Here is a 23,525-nt window from a genome sequence, read left to right as displayed (position 1 = left end):
TTTTTTTTTTTTTTTTTTTTTTTTTTTTTTTGAGACGGAGTCTCGCTTTGTCTCCCGGGCTGGACTGCAGTGGCCAGATCTCAGCTCACTGCAAGCTCCGCCTCCCGAGTTTATGCCATTCTCCTGCCTCAGCCTCCCGAGTAGCTGGGACTACAGACGCCCGCCACCTCGCCCGGCTAGTTTTTTTGTATTTTTTTTTAGTAGAGACGGGGTTTCACCGTGTTAGCCAGGATGGTCTCGACCTCCTGACCTCGTGATCCGCCCGTCTCGGCCTCCCAAAGTGCTGGGATTACAGGCTTGAGCCACCGCGCCTGGCCGTGACTACACATTCTTAAGACTAATTTTCGGGCGGAATCTATAAGATACGGTCCTTACCTTCTTACCTCCACCCTCAGCCCTCCTGGCATCTTCTGTGTTGGGGCATCTTTGGATCTAGAGCAGGCACTGTGTTACCTGCTGTGTGCTATAACTCACGGTGAGTTTGGCACTTCAGTTATACTAGTCTGACTAGGGCAGTTTGTACAATTGTACTTTTCTTGCATCTTTCTTTCCAGTACCTCTCCTCCTTTTGGGGTTATCTACATAAAGTTGTGGTGCAGCTTCCCGGCTCAGTATGTAAATATCTCACTTGGATTTTACTGTGGCAGCTAACCTCATGTACTTGCCAACCAACTCTGAGTATCTTCTTAGAATTCTGCTGGGGCCTGAGCCAGAAAGGGTGAAAGGGACTAAGGGACTGAGGAGACTAGGCAGAAATCGTGGATCCTGGGAAGAGTTAGGAGCACAGGTTACACTAGTGACTAGATAAGGAAGAAAATGTATGTGTGAGAAGAGAAAGGGGTATGTGTGTGTGTATTTAAATTAGAGCAGAGTAGCTACCCGGAGGAGTTTCAGTTGACTGGTTACCTGAAACTAGTCAAGTTACAACTGGAATTGCACGGCCTTCGTCATGGTCAGTGTGTTAATAGAGCTTGCTCTGAGTGCACCTCTCCCTCTGATAGTAATTAGTACAGAGACCAACTGCAAAAAACAAAAACAAACATCACTACTTGATATTAACTGACTGCTGTAAGTATTTTTCCTCTCACATGTTATGTGTAGGCCATGCAGTAAACTGTGAAGTGATTTGAAATGCTTTGTGAATTACAATATCTGAGATAAGTTGGTGAGACTACATATTATGTAGCAACTCATCATCAGTTTAGACCTAAGCAATGTCCTAAGTAAGGTCCTTGCAGCCATATAAGCTGTATCTTGTTTTGAGAAGGAAAAACATAGAACTACTACAACCAGCCAGGCTGTGGTGTCCCAGGTCCCTGTGACTCTAATTCATGATCTCACAGCCTGGTGGTCAGAGTTATATGCTTACATCAGAGCTTTTAGTAGAATTCTGAAATATGTTTTGAAAAGCAAAGCATTATTTTCAGTGATTCCTTAAAATTACCTGAGTTTATAAGATACCACATTGACTGCCCTGTTGGTTCCGTCTTCAAAAAAAATAGCAAAGAACTGCTGTAGAACTGCTTCTGAGCTTTTCAGTTGTCTTGAGTGTACCAACTCAAAACCAAAAGGAGCCATCATTATGTATCAAGAGACAGAAATAAATACCCTATTCTCATTTTCTCTTTTTCTGTGTTTGGGGAGGAGGAGATAAAAGGCCCTTCTCTTCTTGCTCTTTAAATGTACTCATGATCCATTCTCAAACCAGCTTCACCTCTGTGTTTTATTTCAGTTGCCAAATCAGGAAGGATCCTTGACTACAGTTTTCTCTTTTATCACCACACCCATTCATTCACCAAGTTCTTTCAGTTCCTCCTCCTAAACATCTCTAGATTCTATCCACTTACCAGCACACCCACTCCCTGGCCACCATCATTTCTCACCTGGAATTCCACAGTCTCAATTAACTTTTATTCCCCTCTAATGCTTTTCTATACAATCAAGAAAATATTTCTAAAACATAAGCCTGACATGTCAGTCCATTGCTTATAACCCTTTAGTGGCTTTTTATTGCCTTTACAATAAAATTTTAACTCATGAAATTTGTAAGACTCTTTACATCCAAGTTCCTTCATCACCTCTTCTAATTCATCTCACCTACCATTCCACTGACATTGACAACAGCACCACTTTATTTTAATTCTTATTGACCGTTCCTGCAGTGTTCCTGAATGTTCACATCTCTGTGTCTCCTAATTTTCAGTATATTCTCCTTAGAACACTTTCTTCCACCCTTTCCACTGGTTAACTGTTGTTCATGCTTCAAATCTCAGGTTAAGTGTCACTTCCTAAATTTAGGAGACTGTCCTGTCTCCCTAGGTCCATTTAAGAGTCAAGATAGGCTGAGTTATGCTGCATTAAAGAACAACCCGAAAATCTCAGTGGCTTAACACAACAAAGTTTATTTTTTATTCACCTACTATATCTCCATCATGGCTGAGACAGTGAGTTCTGTTTATTATATTTTCTCAGAGACTCAAACTAATAGTTAATGGAGACCCCATCTTACATGTGATTCCATGATAGGCAAGGCGGGAAAAGGAATATGGTGAATCATGCAGTGACTCCTAAGGCTTCTTTCAGAAAGGGGTATATTTCCCTCGTATTTCATTAAGTAAAGCAAGCCCCATAGTTATGCCTAACTTCCAAGGCACTGGGGAAATACTGCCTACCCTGTGCCCCCATATCATCTTGTATTTCCCCTAGCCTAATAATGTCATGCTTTATTATAATTACATGTGCCTTGCTTCCCCAACTCTAACTTTTGTGAAAGTAGGATCATTGTTGTCTTACTTATTATCCTCTGCAGTGCCTTCGTTAATGCTTGATACATAGTAAGAATTCAAAAATATTTATTGAGTGAGTGAATGAATAAGGCAGCACTCCAAGACTCAGTCCTTAGGCCTTTTTTCTTCTTCTACCATTTCTCCTTGAAGATCGTTTCCGTTGTCCTGGTTTCAGCGGTCCTGAGAGTGATTTCCATTCCCTGACTTCAAGCAGATATCTCCAACTTCTCACTCAATATTTCTACTTGAATTTAAATGCGTAAATTTATTCTTTTAGTAAATACCTCTTAATTATTCTCTAATAAGGCATTATATTAAATGATATGAGGATACAGAGGTAATTAAGACAGTGCTTGCCATCTGAGGGCTTGCAATCTAGTATAATACAAGAACAGTACAATGAATCAATAATATATACACGTAATATACAAAATCCTGTGCCAAAGGAGAAGACAAGTGATTTATGGCAAGATTGAATTGAAACTTGTATTGTTTCAACCGTTGAACCTATAGAGCAGACATCATTACTGAATTCTGTTCTGTGCTGGGCACTAGACGTAACACGAACAGAGTAAAGCTTTTATCCACCTCACCGTCCAGTGGGGAGACAGATAGCTTAAGATGAAAGGATAGATGGAGTTTAGACAGAGTGTAGGAGGGTGATTAGGGGGTAAAGGGATGGTGCATAGGAAAGCATTTTCACCAGAGGGGTTGACCTGATTAAATATCTGAAGAAATTGTCCATATTTATGCCAGGAAAGATGTAAGGAAGGAACTGAATCAAGATGGTCACAGTGAGACTCTATTATGGTAACATTTCTTAATTGTTAGGAATACTTTAAAAACCAAGTATACACAGGTTGTTTTTAAACCTAACATGAAAAATAGTTCATATCGTGAGTTTGATTTTATTTCTGTACCTAATTATAAATCTTCAGTGGTTAAAAGATACCCAGAAAGGAATATATGCCATTCCAAGCAAGATGTTGGTGTGGCTGGGGATAGGGTTTACTATCTTGGTGTACTGAGATTGGTTATCAACCAGAGAGACTGGGCTGGGATGCAGAAACTAATTCTTACTCATGACACCAATGAGATTTCCTGAGCCCCACCTATAGTTTCTGGAATAGGACCTTCATTTCCAAAAAGGCTAGTTTCAAGGCCTTGAGTACTTCTATTCAACTTGCAGTTAAGCTAATTCTTCTATCTGATTTGAAATTACTACATCCTTGCCAGGCTAAAACAGTTCCTTCACTGCTTAATTTCATTCTCATTTCCTTGTCCATCTTAAGACAGTGCATTCATGTCTTTTGTCTGGTTTTATACGTACATCTATCTGATCTTCATACTCAACCTTTAATTCTTTTGTAAGCTCTTTTACCATTACGGTCTGATTGGAGTTGACAGAATTCTGATCTTTTGGTGTTATTTCTGCTTAACAGAGCCACAATTCCTACAGACAGTAAAATGACATCCAGTTTTATTTTACACCTCTCTTACGGCTCCATCTAGCTCTTGAGTCCTGCAGGACACTAAAGTCCTGCTCCTGACATAGATACCAGAGATAGTGTGATAGAAGTGATGGGACGTGTCAGTTGATTAATGATCAGCTAGTCCCCAGCATGCCCAGGTGTGACACACACAGCTGTTAGTGCTGAAAACAGCCTTAGCCTACTCTCTGTTCATCTGTGATCCAGTTGTGTCAATTCTAATTTATTATAGTCCAAAGTGTTGTTGTTTTCCTGTGCTTTGTTTAGTATTGCTCAAGAAGTAACTAAACTTCCTGGAAATTGTCATAACTATGGAGGACAGTGAGATAATAAATGACTTTGTTTTCTTTCAGATCTTTGATGATGCATACAAATCCCAGCTCAGTTGTGTGGTTGTGGATGACATTGAGAGATTGCTTGGTGAGTCCTAACTTCTGCTGTTGTATTATCTTTGCCACATTACAGCTAATATCTCAAAAGTTACAAGAGAAAATTAACAGATATTTATAAACTGTAGAGCAATAGAAATACCTTTCTTTGTCTTATAAGGAAATATAATGTTATCTCTTAAATAGCTGACATCAGTGATAGTATTCGTTTTAATACGCCCTGTGACTGTAACAGCATTATGAACTGCTTTCTTGTAAGGGCCCGCGTCTTATTTTGTATCTTCCAGTGTGCACTTGCCATAGTAAATGATGAATAATTTTCATTGATGGATATATCTGTTATTTAGGACCTCTGTGCTGCCTATAGCTCAGAAATCCACTTGTGAACTTTGACAGAACTAATGAAAGAAGGGTTTAGGATCACAGTGAAATCCGCAAATTCACTAAAACACTAAGGGCAGAAGTTGTAAGCTCTCTGCACCTCAGTTTCTGCTCTTACAAAGCAGACTATAATCCCTCTCTTGCTTATCCCACAGAGTAATTGTGAAGACAAAAATGGGATAATAAATCTTGAAAAAATTTTGTAAGTTAAAAGTGCTCTATAGTAATTTTTAAAATATGTATTAAATATCTCCTATGTTGAAGTGCACTCCTACAGGATACAAACATGAAAAAGACTTGGTCCTGGCACTTAACTCATAAGAAATAAACAGCAAGGAAGTGCCAGAAAGTTGTTGCTAATTTAATTTCACTGCAAAATTAAATCAGTCTGACATAAATTCATTACAACAATGGCTCAGAAAGGGGTAATAAACTCTATTGAAATAGAAACCCACCTGGTGACTTAATAACATCTGAAAATACTACCCAGTGTCCGAATAATCCCTTCTTCCTTAAGCTGTCCATAATGCTGTAGTCATGATTTCAAGCTAACTGTTCTTACTGCATTTTTCCCATCATTTTCAGACTTGCTTTTGGTCCTCTGTTATTTATTTTTTTAAGTTTTGGCAGTGTTTGTTATAAAGCAAAGCTGGTGTATCTGTGAGGTCTCCATAAATTGATAGTGGGTTTGGGTCTGCTAGGTTTGATACATCTCAGCCCAGTTTATGGGATGATTTCTTTAAAAGCTTTTAGGCACAAACTCATAGCTCTGTGTAAATTCCTTTGTCTTAACACAATTGAGGTGTGTGGTCATAGCAACACTACCATGTTGGGAATGTGTGCCCTCTGAGTACATTTCACTGGTGTGAATGGTTATCATCTGTACATGCTTGCTCATTTATTCAACAAGCACTTGCTGAGCCCTTCCTCCTCTGGTAGAAGTGTTAGAGTCTCAGAAAAAGAAGATGCTGCATGTCTTTATAACATATGTTGGCAAATGTTAATGCAGAGTAGAATGTGCCATGTATTTTGGATATTCTGGTTTTTATTTATTTATTTTTATTTTCCCTCACACTGTTCTCATCTGGTGGATAGTCTGAAAATGGAGGGATCAGTTTTGACCTCAGGGGGCCTGCGAGTAGCTCTAAGCACAGGGCAGGGGTGCATATGCAGTATGCAGAGAAAACTAAGCAGGTGGCATTTACGCTGAATCTTGAATTATTGGTAAATGTTTAACAGGTAGGATGTTCTGTTAGAGAGTTATCTGTTCCTTACCATCTGAGGGCCAATCTTAGTGGTTCTGCCATTGTTTCAGTTTTGTTGAAATTCCTTATTTTCCCCTTTGTCCATTTTCTAACATCATGTTTTAATATCAGTGTACTGAACTGCCATGGTTTGCAGTAACTTCTTAGAAATGCTTGGTAAATACACCTGAGATTTTTTTTCCTCTAAAATATCCCAGAAAAAAACGTCTACATGAACTCAAAGTGAATATTTAGAAGCTTTTTCAAAAAGTTTATAGAGCCGAGTACAGTGGGATTATGGTAACCTATAAACCCAGCTAACTGGGAGGCTGAGGCGGGAAGGTTGCTTGAGCCCAGGAGTTCAAGATAAGCCTGGGCAACATAGCAAGACCCTGTCTCAAAAAAAAAAAAATTACAGATGAGTGTTCTTATATTTTAAGCATTTAGGTTATTAGAGATTTTTTCTCATTATAAATAGTTGTATGACTGTTGTTTAAGACTGTTTACTCTTTAAAATTTTTTTTCTTTTTCTATACATATTCTGCTTATGTAGGGACTGTGTTTACTTTTGATTCAAAAAAGAAACTGAATGTTTGGAATATGTACATGTGGATCAAATCCCTAAACATAATAATATTTCTTTTCCAGATTATGTCCCTATTGGCCCTCGATTTTCAAATCTTGTATTACAGGCTCTTCTCGTTTTACTGAAAAAGGCACCTCCTCAGGTAAAATAATACTACTGATGTGGAATGTTTTAACAAAGCGTTTTTCAGTAAATTGCATATAATGATGCAGTCTCTAAATAAGCAGGTTATCATAAACATAAAATTCTGTTGTTGAAAGGATTTTGAAAGGTCATCTGGTCTTCTGCTTAAGGTAAATTATTTTCTCAACATAATTTTCCCATTCCTTTTCTGAAGAAATCAAAATCCCACAGTTTCTGTGTGGGATACAACAATTAGCATTGTATTTTGTTGTTTTGTAAGTTTTCCACCATATTATATATCTCTACCACCTCCAACTCCCAAGGGAGATTATGATATTAATAGAGAAGGCATTGAATATGTTCCCATTTGTTTCATTTATAATTTCATGGGTTTTCCTAAAAATTTGTTTATGGGGATATTTAAGTTTATTTTCTTTGGGCAGTTAAAAAAAAAACTATTTTTAACAGATGATCTGGAGTTATTTTTCTTGGGTCATGTGGCACTTTTGAGGAGTGAATTTATAGCCAGGATCTTGGTTCCTGTGGTTGCATTTTTACTGATGTGGCTATTAGAGACTTGTGATTTTGGTAGGTTAACAAATTTAAAACCAACCTATGAAGGTTGGTTAAATATGATAATTATGTAGAGGCTGCCAGAGCATGTTTGGCTGTGTCACAAGACATGAGTTCTCTTGATTGATTCTGCATGCTGTAACCTTGAAAAATGCCAATCAAAGGCAGGTACAAAGCAGTTAAACACTGACTTGAAAAGCATCTTAATGTCTGTATGAGAATCTCATATTTAAAGTCAGAAACAGAAACTAATCTGTAAGGAAAACATTTACTCTTAAACTGGTGAATCTAATTTTTAATTTAACAGTTACATACGTGCGTGTATTTTGCACTTAAAAGTAAAGGACTTGTCTTGGTTTTCCTAGAGTTTTTTTTAACTTCTAAAATAGTGAGAAGAAACATAACCTATAACAGTCTTGAAAATTTACAACATATATGTATTGTGGAAGGATTTTAAAATCAGCTTTGCATAAACCATCATTCCTAATAATTGGAGTCTTAGCTTATACTAAGGGTGAAGTTAGAGAAATGAGTGTATTTTCTCTTTCTCTGATTCCTGCAGTATTTTCATAAATAAGTAAACGTATATATCTAAAGTTGCTGAAACAGAAATAATTACCCCCAATATCTACATATATCATGATTCCTCCAGTATTTTCATAAGTAAGTAAAACGTATATATCTAAAGTTGCTGAAATAGAAATAATTACCCCCCCAGTGTCTACATATATCATGCACACACAAAAAGACTTTATCATATCAGCATATTAATTTTAAAACCTATTAGAATGTGGGACTTTTTCTAGGCATTTAAATTTATTTCTTAAAATATTTCTTTTTTTTAGCTGAAAATAATTTATGCTAAAAGTCACTTGGGAGAAGGAAGAATAACTTCAATGCTGTCTTATACTTTTTGTTCTTTACATTGTTAAATACTATACACATTGATTTAAACAGAGGTACACCCCCTTGGCTAAGAAGCATTTGTGATCCAAAGTAGATACTAACAGAAATAAACAGAAACTATTAATGAATGACCTGCCACACCAAGATTTAAGAATAATTTTTTCTATGTTGTAAAACTTATTGTAAGATTTTTGAGAGAAGGAACATTATCTTATGCTTTTAAATCTCACAGCCTATGGCGTAGAGGTTTATACATATGTGATTCACCAATACCTTATCAACAAAAAAATTTTTTTAGTGTCTTTTCATTTTAGTGCGCTGAAGTGTTTTCATATTGCTGGAGTTTATATTTAGACAGGGCATGATAAGAGTGAAAACATTCAAAAATAAGTAAAGTTCAAATGGCCAATAAGTATAGGAAGAGATACTCAACATCATTAGTCATCAGAGAAATGCCAGAACCAATAGTGAGATACCACTCACTGCATACCTGCTAGAATGGCTATCATCAAAAAGTCAGATAATGACAAGTGCTGGTGAAGATGTGGAGAAATTGGAACCTGTATGCACTGCTGGTGAAAATGTTCCTCAAGAGGTTAAGCATAGAGTTACCATATAACCCAGCTATTCCACTGAGTATACACCTACAAGCAATGGAAACATATGTCCACATGAAAGCTTGTATGTCAGTATTCATAGCAGCATTATTCATAACTAAATGTTTATCTTATAAAATCTGGTATATCCATATAATGGAATATTACTCAGCAATAAAAAAGGTAGTACCATACATGCTACAACATGAATGAACTTTGAAAACATGCTAAGCAAAAGGAGCCAGTCAAAAAGACCACATATTGGATGATTCCAGTTATGTGAAATGTCCAGGATTGGCAGATCTATCAAGACAGAAAGTATATTTGGGATGGCCTAGGCCTGGGAGGGGAGAATGAGAAGAATGAGAGGTCACTGCTAATGGGAATGGAGTTTCTTTTCGGAGTGACAGAAATGCTGGAAAATTGATTTTGGTGGTGTTGTGTATATCTGTGAATATACTAAAACACTGAATTGTACACTTTAAATGGGTAAACTATGTGCTCTCTGAACCATATCTCAAGCGGTTATATCTTTTAGAAGTGATTTAGAAGCTACTTAAATGATGAAAGGAGACATAGAGTTAGAAGTGAGGAGACCGGGCGCGGTGGCTTAAGCCTGTAATCCCAGCACTTTGGGAGGCCAAGACGGGCGGATCACGAGGTCAGGAGATCGAGACCATCCTGGCTAACACTGTGAAACCCCGTCTCTACTAAAAAATACAAAAAACTAGCCGGGCGAGGTGGTGGGCGCCTGTAGTCCCAGCTACTCGGGAGGCTGAGGCAGGAGAATGGCGTAAACCCGGGAGGAGGAGCTTGCAGTGAGCTGAGATCCGGCCACTGCACTCCAGCCCGGGCGACAGAGTGAGACTCTGTCTCAAAAAAAAAAAAAAAAAAAAAAAAAAAAAAAAAAGGGGGGGGGGAGCACCAAAGGAAAAGCCCCAGCTTGGGAGAAAGAGGAATTGGATCATTTAAAAAGAACATGGAATGAATGTATCTGAGGACTGAAGAGGAAGAATATAGAAATATGTAAGAAGTAAGAGATGTGGTTGCCTTAGTGATTGGAAATGGCAGGGGTTCTCTCTGAAGGGAACACCATCTGGTCATTAATCAGAATTTGGTGACTCTGACCTGGACTGCCAGATTACCTGCAGTATACATGAATCAGTGGCAGGATAAATTAATATTTGTAGTATTTCTAGTTGGTATATATTTAACAAAATAAAAATGTGCTTTGTCATACCACCTTGCTTTTTAAAATGTTTGTATTCTCTCAAGAAAATAAGAAGAAATTTTCAGGCTGATCCAAGTGTCAAGAATATTAGTCATTGTAAAGTGGAAGGATTCACTTTATCAAACTATTAGCATATAGGTTTTTCAGATGTTTTAGTTAAATATTAAAGGTATATTCAGCTAAATATTGTAGAAATGCTTAGAGTGGTAGAAAAATATTACTGGTAAGAAAACAGAAGTTGTGAGCATTTTTCTTTAAAAGGAGGAATTAACACACAATACAGTAATCATATCAGTCACTGAATCCTCAATTTTGCATTTGTTGAATTTCCAGCTTTCACACAGAAAAATTGTGTGTGCATGTGTGCACACACTCAAATAAAAGAATCCCTTCAGGGGCACTATGTTGTTATGTATCCAGATATTCTCTTTTCTCCTTCTTCCCCTCCCCCACCACCCCTTCCTTCTTGTAAATTGGCTTATTAAAACTGGTTCCCAAGCCCTCCTTTTTTCCCTTTGTGATTGCCTTGGTCTTGGATTTTCAGTGTAGAACTAAAAATTCAAGTCAGATTTCAGTTACTAGGATAATTTTGTTTGAATTTTAAATTTTTCTAAGTATATGCATAGATTTTTAATGAACCTGGTATTTAGTGGATTTGCTTTAAATTTAGCTGCAGAGTTAATTTCATGATTGATTTATTAGCCCTCTGAAAGTATAAAAGTGGTATCTGTAGTTCGTGAAGACTGAAAACATCATCACATTTTGTTTAGCATCTTTTAAAACCAATTAAAAGCTTTTCTAAAATGGATTGAACAGGAGAAAATAAAACATGTTCCCTAGGTCTTTATTTCAATCAAGTTTCCCTGTGTTCTGCAGGAGAAGAGATCGAGAGGGGATAGAAAAATTGAAAAGGGCTGTCCCAGCAGGGAGCCAAGCCGGAGAAAAGGGCTTCTCTGAGAACTCAGCAGCAGCAGCTAAGAAAGCTCCCAGCCTGCTTCATCTACATGCAGAGTCACACAAGGCATGGGGGTGCTCACCGTCACACAGAGGTTTCACATGTGCTTCCCTGCTGATTCCTGTGAAAAGCTAACAATTGGCTTGGAGGGTAAAAGACCACTGCAGTTCACCCTCCCTGAGCTGGACGTACAATTTGTCCAGTGTTAGGAAATGTCCGGCTTAGCAGTGAGAGGCTTGAAGACACCCCTCCTTCCAGTGAGATTCCTAACGCCATCTCTTTTACTTGATGATACTGGGGCTCTTTTCAAGTTTTGCAGATTTATGGAAGTTGAGGGGAATGTGCTTTTCAAGATCAGGAGGATGAAAGCCTTGGTCTTAATGTCAAGGAGGAAGCAGTAGTGAGTGGTAAGGCCAGGTAACTTCCTGCAGCCTGCAGCACCAGTGGCTTGATTATTTTCCTCATAGATCTCTTCTGCCACCTTTTTTTTCTTTTTGGGAGACAAAGTGTCTGAAAAGGAGCTCCTTGGGCTGTAAAATGACATGATTTCCCAGTTTCCTCAACAAGTGTGAGAGTAGTTAAGCCCATTAACCTCACTGTTTAATGCTGAGTTTGACACTTTTGTGCATCAAACTGGAAAACCTCATCTGTATGTAACAGGGTAACCTTGTAATTTATGGAGGAACAATCCTTCCTCAGTTCAGTGCTTCCCAACCTGTTTAGATCATGGTGCACACGAAATGATAACATTTGATGATACACTTGGGTAAGTGGATGAGGCCACTCACAACTGGCCAAGGGTCTAGCCCTCCCAACAGCTGGCAGGAGTTGATATCTTAGTCCTCGTATAACTCATTTGAAGCTCAACAATTGGAAAACTCTTTGGAAATGTTAAACTTTTACAAAAAAAGAATTAACCACTCTAACTTCATAGCAGTATTACCGAAGTAGAACTCAGACCTAACAGTTATTAGTGTTTTGTCTAAATTTTATGATGTTGTTGAGAATAGTAACTTCCTCGCTCCTCTGACACCTAGGAATATTACCTAGTAAGAGAAATACAGCTTAAAGCTTGGAGGACCTAAGGTATGAACCAACAAGAAACTGTCAGCATTCTCGGGATGGGGACTTGGGCAGACACACTTGTTTCTGCATGAGTTTTGTTTTTAACATCAGCAGTCTCTAGACAACATTGCTTTTCATGTAGTCCTTACATGACATCTTAGCAGTCTTACTTCAGGTATGGTTATTAGGACGTCTTGGTATCTTGATAATATTAAGCAGCTCTTCAGGCTTTGGGTTGCTTTAATGAAATAAGCAGAAAATGGAAGAGACTCCACATCATGCAGGCCTAAACATGAGTATCTCTCCATCTATTTGTTCGAAATTAACTCTGGCTAATGACTATGATATGACTCAGTAAGATATATAACCACTTTAGGAAAGAGGCTTAGTCATTTTGCCAGACACATTAATTTTAATCCACTGATGTGGTGACATTGGGCTTCATTTCTTTTATTTTTTTTTAAAAAAAGAGAAAACTATGACGATTGACAGCTTAGTGGCCTGCTTATTAAGTCACTGATATTAGATGGCTACTATATTTGTAATATTCTCTTTAGGTATACTTTGCTTAGTATAGTAGATTTTCTTGGAAAGTCCTATATAAATTGAACATGTATGTGTGTATATATACATATCTCTGAGGACAAAAGGAAATCTCCAAAGATGTGTGTTCTTGTTTTCTGGACAGAAAGATAATGTATAGTGAATGTATAGTGATCAACTAAGATGATGCCTAGTGAAGCCCTTTGTAAACCTGTGGACTACACAGATATATGGTATTAAAGAAAATACATATACATAGAGTATATATATATGTAGATTAATTTCAGATGTTTCAAAAACAATGAAATAGGCCAAACATTGTGGCTCATGCCTATAATCCTAACACTTTGGGAGGCCAAGACAGGAAGATTGCTTAAGGCCAGGAGTTCAAGACCAGCCTAGGCAACATAGTGAGACCCAGTCCTTACAAAAAAAAAAAAAAAAAAGTTAGTCGAATGTGGTGGTGAGCATCTGTAGACCCAGCTATTCAGGAGGCTGAGGCAGGAGGATCACTTGAGCCCATGAGTTCAAGACTGCAGTAAGCTGATTCCCACCACCACACTCTAGCCTGGGTGATAGAGCAAGACTCTATCTCTAAAAACCAAACAACAACAAAAAACAGTGAAATAAATTCTTTTATAAAACTTTGCTACAGATATCTGCTGAACAAAATCAAATTTTCAAAATAGGGTTTTGTTTTGGTTTTGGTAGAGCACATCTATAGCAGATATTGATACCAGAATAAATTATATATGCCATTTTCTGATAACTCAAATTTAAATATTTAAATTTTAATCATCAGAAAAATGCTAATAGTGTTGAGACGAAATATTTTTTCATTGCTAGAATGTATTCTTCCAGCTCCGTTGCCTTAAATAAGTTACTGTGGCATTCCATTAGCTTTGAAAGGTGTGGATTATAGCATTGTAGTATTCCATGGGTGCTATGACTGTAGTTAAGAGCACCCTTTCTGTAGAACTTACTCTTTGTATTGAACTTGAGGTTTAAAAAAAAAACAAAACCTAAGCCTTAGCTCATATATCATCTGGCTTTATAGCCTTGAACATCTCTTAATTTCTTGGTGTCTATTTCTTCATCTGTAAAATAGAGATAATTCCTCCTGTGTTAACTACTCTGTTGAGGGTCGACTAAGATAACGTACAGTGAAGCCCTTTGTAAACTAGTGTACTACATGAGCTGTCCAGGTGCAGTGGCTTATGCCTGTAATCCCAGAACTTTGGGCGGCTGAGACGGGTGGATCATTTGAGGTCAGGAGTTCGAAACCAGCCTGGCCAACATAGTGAAACCCCATCTCTACTAAAAATACAAAAATTAGCTGGGTGTGGTGGTGTGCACCTGTAATCCCAGCTACTCGGGAAGCTAAGGCAGGAGAATTGCTTGAACCCAGGAGACAGAGTTTGCAGTGAGCTGAGATTGTACCACTGCACTCTAGCCTGAGTGGATGGAGTGAGACTCTATCTCAAAAAAAAAAAAAAAAAAAAGAATTTCCTTTGGATAGTCCACAGAACCTTTTCAGTTTGTAAGATAGGAAAACTGAAGAATGTATAATAACTGCTATATAGAGGAAGTTACTATAGGAAATGAGTTCAGAGCTCCCACTTTGGAATGCCCGAACCCAGCTTCCCTCATTTGCAGTACTAGGAAAAGAAACCTGCTTCCCCACCTCTTGTTCACTGAAATTTAGAAACTTCCTACAATCTAAGACAAATACTCTGGTCTGGGGATTAGGGATTCCTGTTGTAAAAAGAAGTAGGAAGTGGAGACAGGAATTGCCAAGATCATTAGGCCACCACCATGTTACACTTGTCCTCAGCCTCCAGGGACTGGCCCACCTGCTTCCTTTCCCTGCCACCACCTGTTGCTTGTGGCCACAGTTCCCCTTTTCCCTTAACTCATGGTGCAACAAAGTGGTACTTCACCGTTTCTTTCCTACCTTTCTGTCCCAGAAACAAGAATGCAGATCTTTGGAGATTTCCTGTGTCCTTGGGGCTCTCACAATGGCCAGAAGCCCTGGCCCTCACCCTGTTGATCTTGGATGGTAGGATTATAGGTGATTTCTTTTTTATTTTGCTTTATTGTTTCCTGTGCTTTACAGATTTTCTATAAGAAGCATATATTACTTTGACAATCAGGAAAAAATAAAAAAATATGTATACAATTATTTTTAACTTAGCAGTATAACTGTCAAAATTCCTTAATTCCATTTCTTTGGTACTAATTTGCTTTTAACCACTAGAGTTAAATGAGACTACCTTTATATCTAAGCTCATCTATGTATAATATATTTTTAACCTTGTTCTTTTTATGACTTAAGATTTAATTGACTATATGAAATATGCTGTGGGTTTTGGAGTAAAAGTGTGCAAGTGCCTCCTAACTCTCACAGTTGCCCTGGGAAGCCCACCTGGCACTAGGCTCAGTGCCATGCTCCCCATCTGAACTTACGATGGTTGAATGCCAATGTGACTAAAGTTGACCAAGATAAATGGTGACGTTGTCTTAGGCTTCATTGAAAGGAGAACGGAAGTTTCTTTTTCACCAAAAATATTTCTTTTGACATAAAAGTTTAAAACATTTCTTTAAGGAACATCTGCTTTTATTAGGATGTACATTTAAGAAATCCTTCTCAGTATAGAGATAAAAAGATGAATAAGACATTGTACCTGCCCTTAGACAGCTCATAGTCCAAGAACACTGTTCAATTGTGAAGTTTATGCACAAGGTGGGCACAGGTCAAGTAGCAAATGAAGGTTAACATCCAGCCCACATGCTGCCCCCAAGGAATCCACCCTGTTTTGGGACTGAATCTGCCCTGAGTAAGGTTACCAGATTTAGCAGATAGGAATATAGGATACTCAGTTAAATTTAAATTTCAGAAAAAATCACATAATATTTTAGCATCAGCATATCCCATATTTTGGTCAGACTTACACTGAGGGCTTTCTCTAGCAAACCTAGTCCTGAACAAGAGGAAGGGGGTGCCTTTAGCTCATACAAGGTGCTGGGGCTTGGGGAAGGAAGCAAGGGTGGCCACACTCACCCAGATGATTGCTTTTTTCTAATTTATTCACCTAGGGGTGTGTGTGTGTGTGTGTGTGTGTGTGTGTGTGTGTGTTTGTGTTTCTGACCCATGCAGAAGCTAACTGGTGTCCCTGTCACAATCCAGTGTGGGAGAAAGATGTGAAAACATGATGCATGTAGTTAGGTTTTATATGTTACATGGTTCCAGTGGAACATAAAGGAAAGTGTGGTCCATTTTATCTGAGAAGATGTGCAAATCATTCACAAATAGTAGTTCTTGATCCTGGTCTTGAAAGATGAGTAAAAGGGAGATTTAGTCAGGGCCATTGTGCCATGCTAAGGAATTCGAGTGCTGCAGCAATGGAGAGAGAAGGTGAAGGATTTACCTATGCCAAAATTAGCATATTATTATTGTTATTATTATTATTAGAGACAGGGTCTTGCTTTGTTGCCCAGGGTGGAGTGCAGTGACGCAGTCTCAATCACTACAGCCTTTACCTCCTGGGCTCAATTGATCCTCCCACCTCAGCCCCTGGTGTAGCTGGGACAACAGGTGCATCACCACCCCGGCTAATCTTTGTATTTTTTGTATAGACAGGGTTTTGCCATGTTGCCCAGGCTGGTCTCAAACTCCTAGGCTCAAGCAGTCCACCCACCTCAGCTTCCCAGAGTGCTGGAATTACAGGTGTGAGCCACCACACCCAGCCTAAATTTTTTTAATTAACGTACAAAATGATACTTGAGAATTTGAGGATATGTTCTGTGTACTTATCTTAGGCTTCATATGGCGTAGTTTCACTGGAGGGAAGAATAGGAATTCATAAGAAATTATAGGCTTCATTTTTTCTAAATGACTGAAGCTTAACCTCTTTAAATATCAATTGTTATACTTTAGCCTTTTTTAAGAGGAAAGAAATTGCTATGTACATTCTTAGTGTCTGAAGCAAAGTATAATAAATGCTATGTTAATGAATAAGGACCATCATAACAAACCATAATTGGTGGGTCAGTATTTTCATGAGTGGGACTCAGCAGGAACTGTTGGAATATACAGGACTCTGTCCTGGTGCCTGTTAGGTAGCTATAGTGTGCCCTGTTTGTTGAGTTTTGTGTACCTTTTCTTTTTTTAGTGGTTTTGCTATCAGCTGTTACTTGCAGGATCCAAGTGAATTGTGTCAGCTGGCCTGCCTCTGATGACTCCTTTTTCCAGTTTGCTGCTTTCATCTGCTATAAATTAAGGCAGGCAACCACCAGGATTCATGAGCTGTTCATACAGTAAGAGAACTAGGCTGTGGTCGGGCACAGTGGCTCATGCCTATGATCCCAGCACTTCGGGAGGCCAAGGCAGGAGGATCGCTTGAGTCCAGGACTTCTAGACCAGCCTGGGCAATATGGCGAAACCCCGTCTCTACTGAAAATACAAAAAAGACCGGGCATGGTGGCTCACGCCTGTAATCCCAGCACTTTGGGGGGCCAAGATGGGTAGATCATTCAAGGTCAGGAGTTCGAGACCAGTTGGCCAATATGGTGAAACCCCGCCTCTACTAAAAATACAAAAATTAGCCAGGCATGGTGACAGGCATCTGTAGTCCCAGCTACTCAGGAGGCTGAGGCAGGAGAATCTCTTGAACCTGGAGTTGGAGGTTGCAGTGAGCCGAGATCGCACCACTGCACTCCAGCCTAGGCGATAGAGCAAGACTCTGTCTCAAAAAAAAAAAAAAAAAAATTAGCTAGGCGTGATGGTGCACACCTGTAATCCCCAACTGCTTGGGAGACTGAAGTGAGAGAATCACCTGAGTCCAGGAGGTTGAGGCTGCAGTGAGTGGAGATCATGCCACTGCACTCCAGCCTGGCAAACAGAGTGAAACTTTGTCTCGAAAAAACACAAAAACATAAAACTGGGCTGCAGTGAGCTGGAGAGGCCTTCCAAAGAGCAAGGCCCCATTTTGACTCCTGTGGGTGCCTTCCTCTCCTGAAAAAAAAAAATGACATTTTCCATCTCTTGGTACAAAGCTGAATATATTACTCTTATTAATATTGTCTTCCACCAAAAGTTCTTTTTTTCTGATTTTTTTTTTCCTGGAGTACAGTGGTGCGATCTCAGCTCACTGCAACCTCTGCCTCCCGGGTTCAAGCAATTCTTGTGCCTCAGCCTCCCAAATAGCTGGGACTACAGGCACGCACCACCACACCCAGATAATTTTTTGTATTTTTAGTAGAGATGAAGTTTCACCATATTGGCCAGACTGGTCTCAAGCTCCTGGCCTCAAGTGATCCGCCCTCCTCGGCCTCCCAAAGTGCTGGGATTACAGGCCTGGCCTGATTTTAAAAGAAATTAGAATAATACTTTCATGGGTTCCTCAAAGTTTCATAGGCCCTGGGCGCTGTGCCTAGTGGGTAAGTTGTCCTTGCCTATGAGTTTTAAAGTTACTTGAACCTCACATTGTTTTTTCAGTCCTAGGAGTGAGAGGATTTTTCTTATTTCTGGTTCTTGGCTGTGCTCTGGATAGTTGAAATTGTTTAGCAGATTGGCCTCCAGATAAGTAAGGCATTATTATTGGACATAGTGAATTCATGTTCTGGAAAGTTGGGGCCTAAAGGAGCAAAGTGGGCTCTGTAGAGTTAAATGAGGGCAGAGTATGGTGAGAAGGCAAATTTTGAAACATTGTGAACATGAGATAATTGCAAATTGGCAGAAAACTGGGAAAAGCATTTTAATAAACAGAAATGCTATGGATAAAAATCACAGAGGTAGAAATTAAGTTAGAAAGGAGAATATTGACCTAATTTAGAACACGGGGGTCAATTTAGGGTGTATCAAGCCAAAAGCTCAGACAGGTAGGGAAAATCTGTGGATACAAAAGTGGGGAGTTTGGATTTGCTGATTTTTTTTTTTTTTTGAGACGGAGTCTCGCTCTGTCACCCAGGCTGGAGTGCAGTGGCGCAGTCTCGGTTTACTGCAAGCTCCGCTTCCCGGGTTCACGCCATTCTCCTGCCTCAGCCTCCCGAGTAGCTGGGATTACAGGCACCCACCACCATGCCCGGCTAATTTTTTTTGTATTTTTTTAGTAGAGACAGGGTTTCACTGTGTTAGCCAGGATGGTCTCGATCTCCTGACCTCGTGATCCGCCTGCCTTGGCCTCCCAAAGTGCTGGGATTACAGGTGTGAGCCATCACCCCTGGCCAGAACCCTTCCTTTATGGTGTTAAGAATACTGTGGCATGGTCGGTGCAACTTTATCTTTTTTTTTTTTTCTTTTGACACCAAGTTTTGCTCTTGTTGCCTGGGCTGGAGTACAGTGGCATGATCTCGGCTCACTGCAACCTCTGCCTCCCGGACTCAAGTGATTCTCCTACCTCAGCCCCACAAGTAGCTGGGATTACAGGCATGCACCACCACGCCTAGCTAATTTTTGTATTTTTAGTAGAGATGGCGTTTTACCAGGCTGGTCTTGAACTCCTGACCATAGGTGATCTGCCCACCTCAGTATCTTCTTAATTTATTTAACCTTTTCTTCTAAGAGCACAGAGGTCATTATTTCTAGGTAATAAATCTCCTTAACTCAAATTAAGAGATCAACCATTGCTGATATGGGGCTTGGAGGGGCAAGGGCAAGAGTGGACCCCAAATCTAGTTTAAAATTACACAAATAAAAACAGTAGACAGCAAAGCATAGTGAAAATAGCAATGAGGCCTGAACTGTAGTTTCAGCTCCCTCACTGGACATGAGAGCCTCAGACAGATCACTTTACCTCTCACCCCAGGTTTCTCATCTGCAAAATGAGACAGAGAATGAGGGGGTTTGGAGGAATGATGTAGTCTTTAAGAGCTGCTCCCAATGTAAAATCTGATGATTCAGTGTCTTTTTCATAAATTGGAATTAAATATTCTTTAATATCATAAAGTCTGCTTTTGCCTATAGTGTTTTAAATTATTAAGGGTTGAGTTTCTCGTTTCATATTCAATCTGTATCATGAATTCCCCCTCTTGTTGTCTTCTGTCCTGCTTGGAGCACCATGAGGATGGTTACAAAGAAGTAGACTAAGAATTTGCTTCAGGGTAAAATCTAATGGAGAGTTTAAGTATAGTCTGCCTAGTCGTGGCATGATTTATTTGAAACATCCTTCCTTTGGTATTCAGCTTAAACATTTCACTGCAAAAAAAAAAAAAAAAAAAAAGTTACAGACATTTGAACAAGAGAAATCAGAAATGCATGCAAAGAGGCCCCATTCCTCTCCCTTCACTGTCCCTGATTGCTTTTAATGGTAGTCGATCTTTTCCCTTGGTTTGGGGAAACCAAGAGTTGTAGGAGATGTTAATAGTACTTGGTTTTTGTTGTTGTTACTGTTTTGAGATGGAGTTTTGCTCTTGTTGCCCAGGCTGGAGTGCAGTGGTGCCATCTTGGCTCACTGCAACCTCCGCCTGCCAGGTTCAAGCGATTCTTCTGCCTCAGCCTCCTGAGTAGCTGGGATTACAGGCATGTGCCACCACGCCTGGCTAAGTTTTGTATTTTTAGTAGAGACAGGGTTTCACCATGTTGGTCAGACTGTTCTCGAACTCCTGACCTCGTGATCCACCCGCCTCAGCCTCCCAAAGTGTTGAGATTACAGGCATGAACCACTGCACTGGCCAATAGTACTTGTTATCTCACTAGTTGAGGTTAATGGCAGCTAATGAATCTTATGTTTCCTCTGCTAGAGAAGTCTGTATTATCCAGTCAATAGCTAATCAATTGATTAAAAGAGATAAGCCAACCTTTGGCACAAAGCATACATGCCATTCATTCTGGATTATTTTATTTAAAATTTGTTGCTATCAACACTTGGGGCTCAGAGGTATAGACTCTGAAATGATAGTTATTTTCCTTTTGTATACTTAATATAATGTGCATTTCTCTAGGAGCAAAAAGTAATAACGAAGGAGTGATCTGCTACCCTTGAAACCTATACTGGGATTATCATTCATTCAATGCGTGTTTAACTTTGCACTTTGTATAAGGCACTATGCTAGCGCTGGAAACATCAGTAAAGCCAAACCGACTTAAGTCCTGTCCTAATGAAGGAGAACTAGCAAGAAATACAGTAAATATAGTAAATGAATAAAGTATATAGTATGTAAAAGGTTATCCAAACTGGAGGAGGGAAAGGGCAGGATAAGGGTTGGGGAGTTGCAGTTTTAAATGGAGGTACATGGGGATTGAGTTGGCCTGTGGAAAAGCTGACATTCAAGCAGGTCCTTGACTTGGAGGGAAAGGCCTGTGTGGCTATGGAAGGGAAGTGCATTCCAGGCAGAGGAATCCTCTCTGTGTGCCAGGTACGCCATGCTGAGTACTGCAGGGGCACAGACGGATGATACGTGGTTTCTACCACTGGGGGTTGACAGGCTAGAAACAAAATTCAGGCTTGAAGATAAATGCAGAAAAGCCTTATGGCAAGGTAGAATTTTTCTAAGGTTTTCTGTTGAATAATACAAGCTAAGAAAATATGAAAAATTATTCCCATTTCAAGAATGAAGCCAGGTTAAGTGATAGACCAAAGGACCTCTACCAGGAAAGCTTCTCACTCTTGGCTCTGAGCTGTCTTCCTCCTCAGAAGTTGCTGCCTCTCCCTGAGGCCGCACGCTGCCATGAGTCCTTCTGACTCTCCGTGAGTCACCCCACTGCCATGACTCCTTCGGAGGGGGTGTCTGACCTTTTGCTTCAGGCCTCTTCTGGGCCTCACAGTAACCCTTGTGAAGCTGAAGATGGGAGCTCTCATCTTCCCTAACCCAGAGCCAACCTTGGCCTCTCTGAGTCATTTGCTGCCAGTGCCCTGTGTTCGTTGTTTAGAAGAGAGGGATTTTCAGGCATCCCGCCCCTCACCCACCTGACCTAACCATGCGGATTCCTGACACCACAGGCAGAGGACTGTTCTTCAGGTTCCTCTGAAGACCACCTATTCAGATGCTTGCTTCTTTTCCTTCTGGCCTGTGATGACAGAGACCCCGCCCCAGCAATTTCCACCTCACACTCCATTCTCATAAGTAGGTAGAATTTTCTCATCCCATATTTATGGTTGAGGAGGAGACAGATGCTGAGAAGTTAAAATCTACCCCAAATCACACAGCTGTGAGTGATGGGGCCTGTACTTCTGTTGCACCAGGCTACTGTCCATCAGGGACTTGCCTCACCCTTGCTTTCTGCCAGCCCTGGGCTTGCCTTAAAAAGGACATCATATGCATAAGACACTGGTTAAAAGGTACAGCATGGTCCCTGGAGATGCTCACTCTTACAACTGGCCTGTTCTTGGGGCAGCAGCTCCTCACAGGCCCCTAAGAGGTAGACCTCCTGCCTGTGGCTGCCAGGACCCTCCTCTCCATCACAGGTCTTCCTCCTCAAGAACCTTTCTGGTTTCCTGTTGCTTTTTATATTAAATATTTCCCTTAGGTTAGCATCCTGAGTGTCCCTTTTACTGGTTGTCCACTCCCCGTGTCTGCAAACAACTTCCTTTTCAGCCTTGGTGCTCTGGCTCAGCTGCTTCTACCATGCACATAGGATTTAGGTGCATTCAGGACCTTCTTTTCAAGGGCCTTGCCAGTGCCTCCTTGTTGTCATTATCTTTGCACAGATAACCTTCCTAGATAACCCCACCCCAGGAAACTGTCCCCATACGCCGGGTTCCCTCCGCCATGATTAGTTTGTATTTGTGACTGTGTTACTTGGTTGTGTTGCCTGAATATTTATTTGGTTTTCCGAGCTAAATTGTAATTTATTTGAAGGCACAAACCAAGTCTCATAATTCTATTAAGTACCTAGGAGTAAATTATTGTTAATGCTCCAATTGGCTAATGTCTATTTCATCTTTTACTTATCAGATTTACAAATGCTTAATATTCTGAAATATTTCACTCTCATTTACAAAAACATCAGATTCTAATAAGCAGAAGATAAAGTTCAATGCCCCCAGCACATAGCAGTTTTGAGTTGCACTTTTAAACTCACTTCTTAATCCATTTCAGGGTTTTCAATTTTTTACAGTTAATTTTTCTTACCAAGAGTGTATTACACTTGCTCAGCATTGAATGATATGGAAAGAACGGCCTTTCTTTCCTGCATAACTGACTTTACTTTTGTTCATAGGTTGAAATCAGCCCTTCCATTTCACTGCAGTATTATATTAGTGGCATTTTTATTTAGGAAAAAAAAAAGCTTTCTTCCACATGAACTTTTGTTACAAATCAGTTTATTGGGGCCAATCAATGGGCAAGACCTGTGAAAGGGTGTGGATTATCTGGTTGGTCCTTTGTGTGGCAAAAGGCTTAGATGCTGCTTAGTACTCTCTCATTCTTCATCATGTAAAGAAGTGTTTTTTTGAAGGATCAACACCTGACTGAGCCCTGCCTTTTTCATGGAAATGTTTTCACCTGAGTTGCTGCTTATGGTACTAAGAATTAGTTAACTAATACTTATTTAACCTCGGAACAATGTTTATCATAATCCGATTGGCAGATAGTCATTTTACTTAGGCTCTTTCTTTGTAGCATCAGGACTAGCAAATCTCAGCAAAGAGTATGCTGGGAGCAATTTCTTTTTTCCCAAATAGGTTATCACTCTGCTTTTTTTGCTTTCCGTCAAGGG

General features: G+C 39.8%; 1 protein-coding gene across 7 annotated transcripts in view; it reads left to right on the top strand.

The window, feature by feature from the left end:
- Positions 1–23,525, top strand: part of NSF (N-ethylmaleimide sensitive factor, vesicle fusing ATPase) — a 171,584-nt gene that overhangs the window by 134,245 nt on the left and 13,814 nt on the right. For all 7 annotated transcript variants that reach the window (XM_017871607.1, XM_017871611.1, XM_017871606.1 and 4 more), the window contains 2 exons: positions 4,630–4,696; positions 6,939–7,018. In XM_017871607.1, coding sequence (XP_017727096.1) covers positions 4,630–4,696; positions 6,939–7,018 — 147 coding nt within the window. The remainder of the gene's footprint in view (positions 1–4,629; positions 4,697–6,938; positions 7,019–23,525) is intronic.

Source organism: Rhinopithecus bieti, unplaced genomic scaffold (assembly GCF_001698545.2).
Source record: "Rhinopithecus bieti isolate Rb0 unplaced genomic scaffold, ASM169854v2 scaffold_6904, whole genome shotgun sequence".
NCBI lineage: Eukaryota > Metazoa > Chordata > Mammalia > Primates > Cercopithecidae > Rhinopithecus > Rhinopithecus bieti.
The sequence above is the reverse complement of the archived record's forward strand: the minus strand, read 5'-3'. Positions and strand labels throughout refer to the sequence as shown.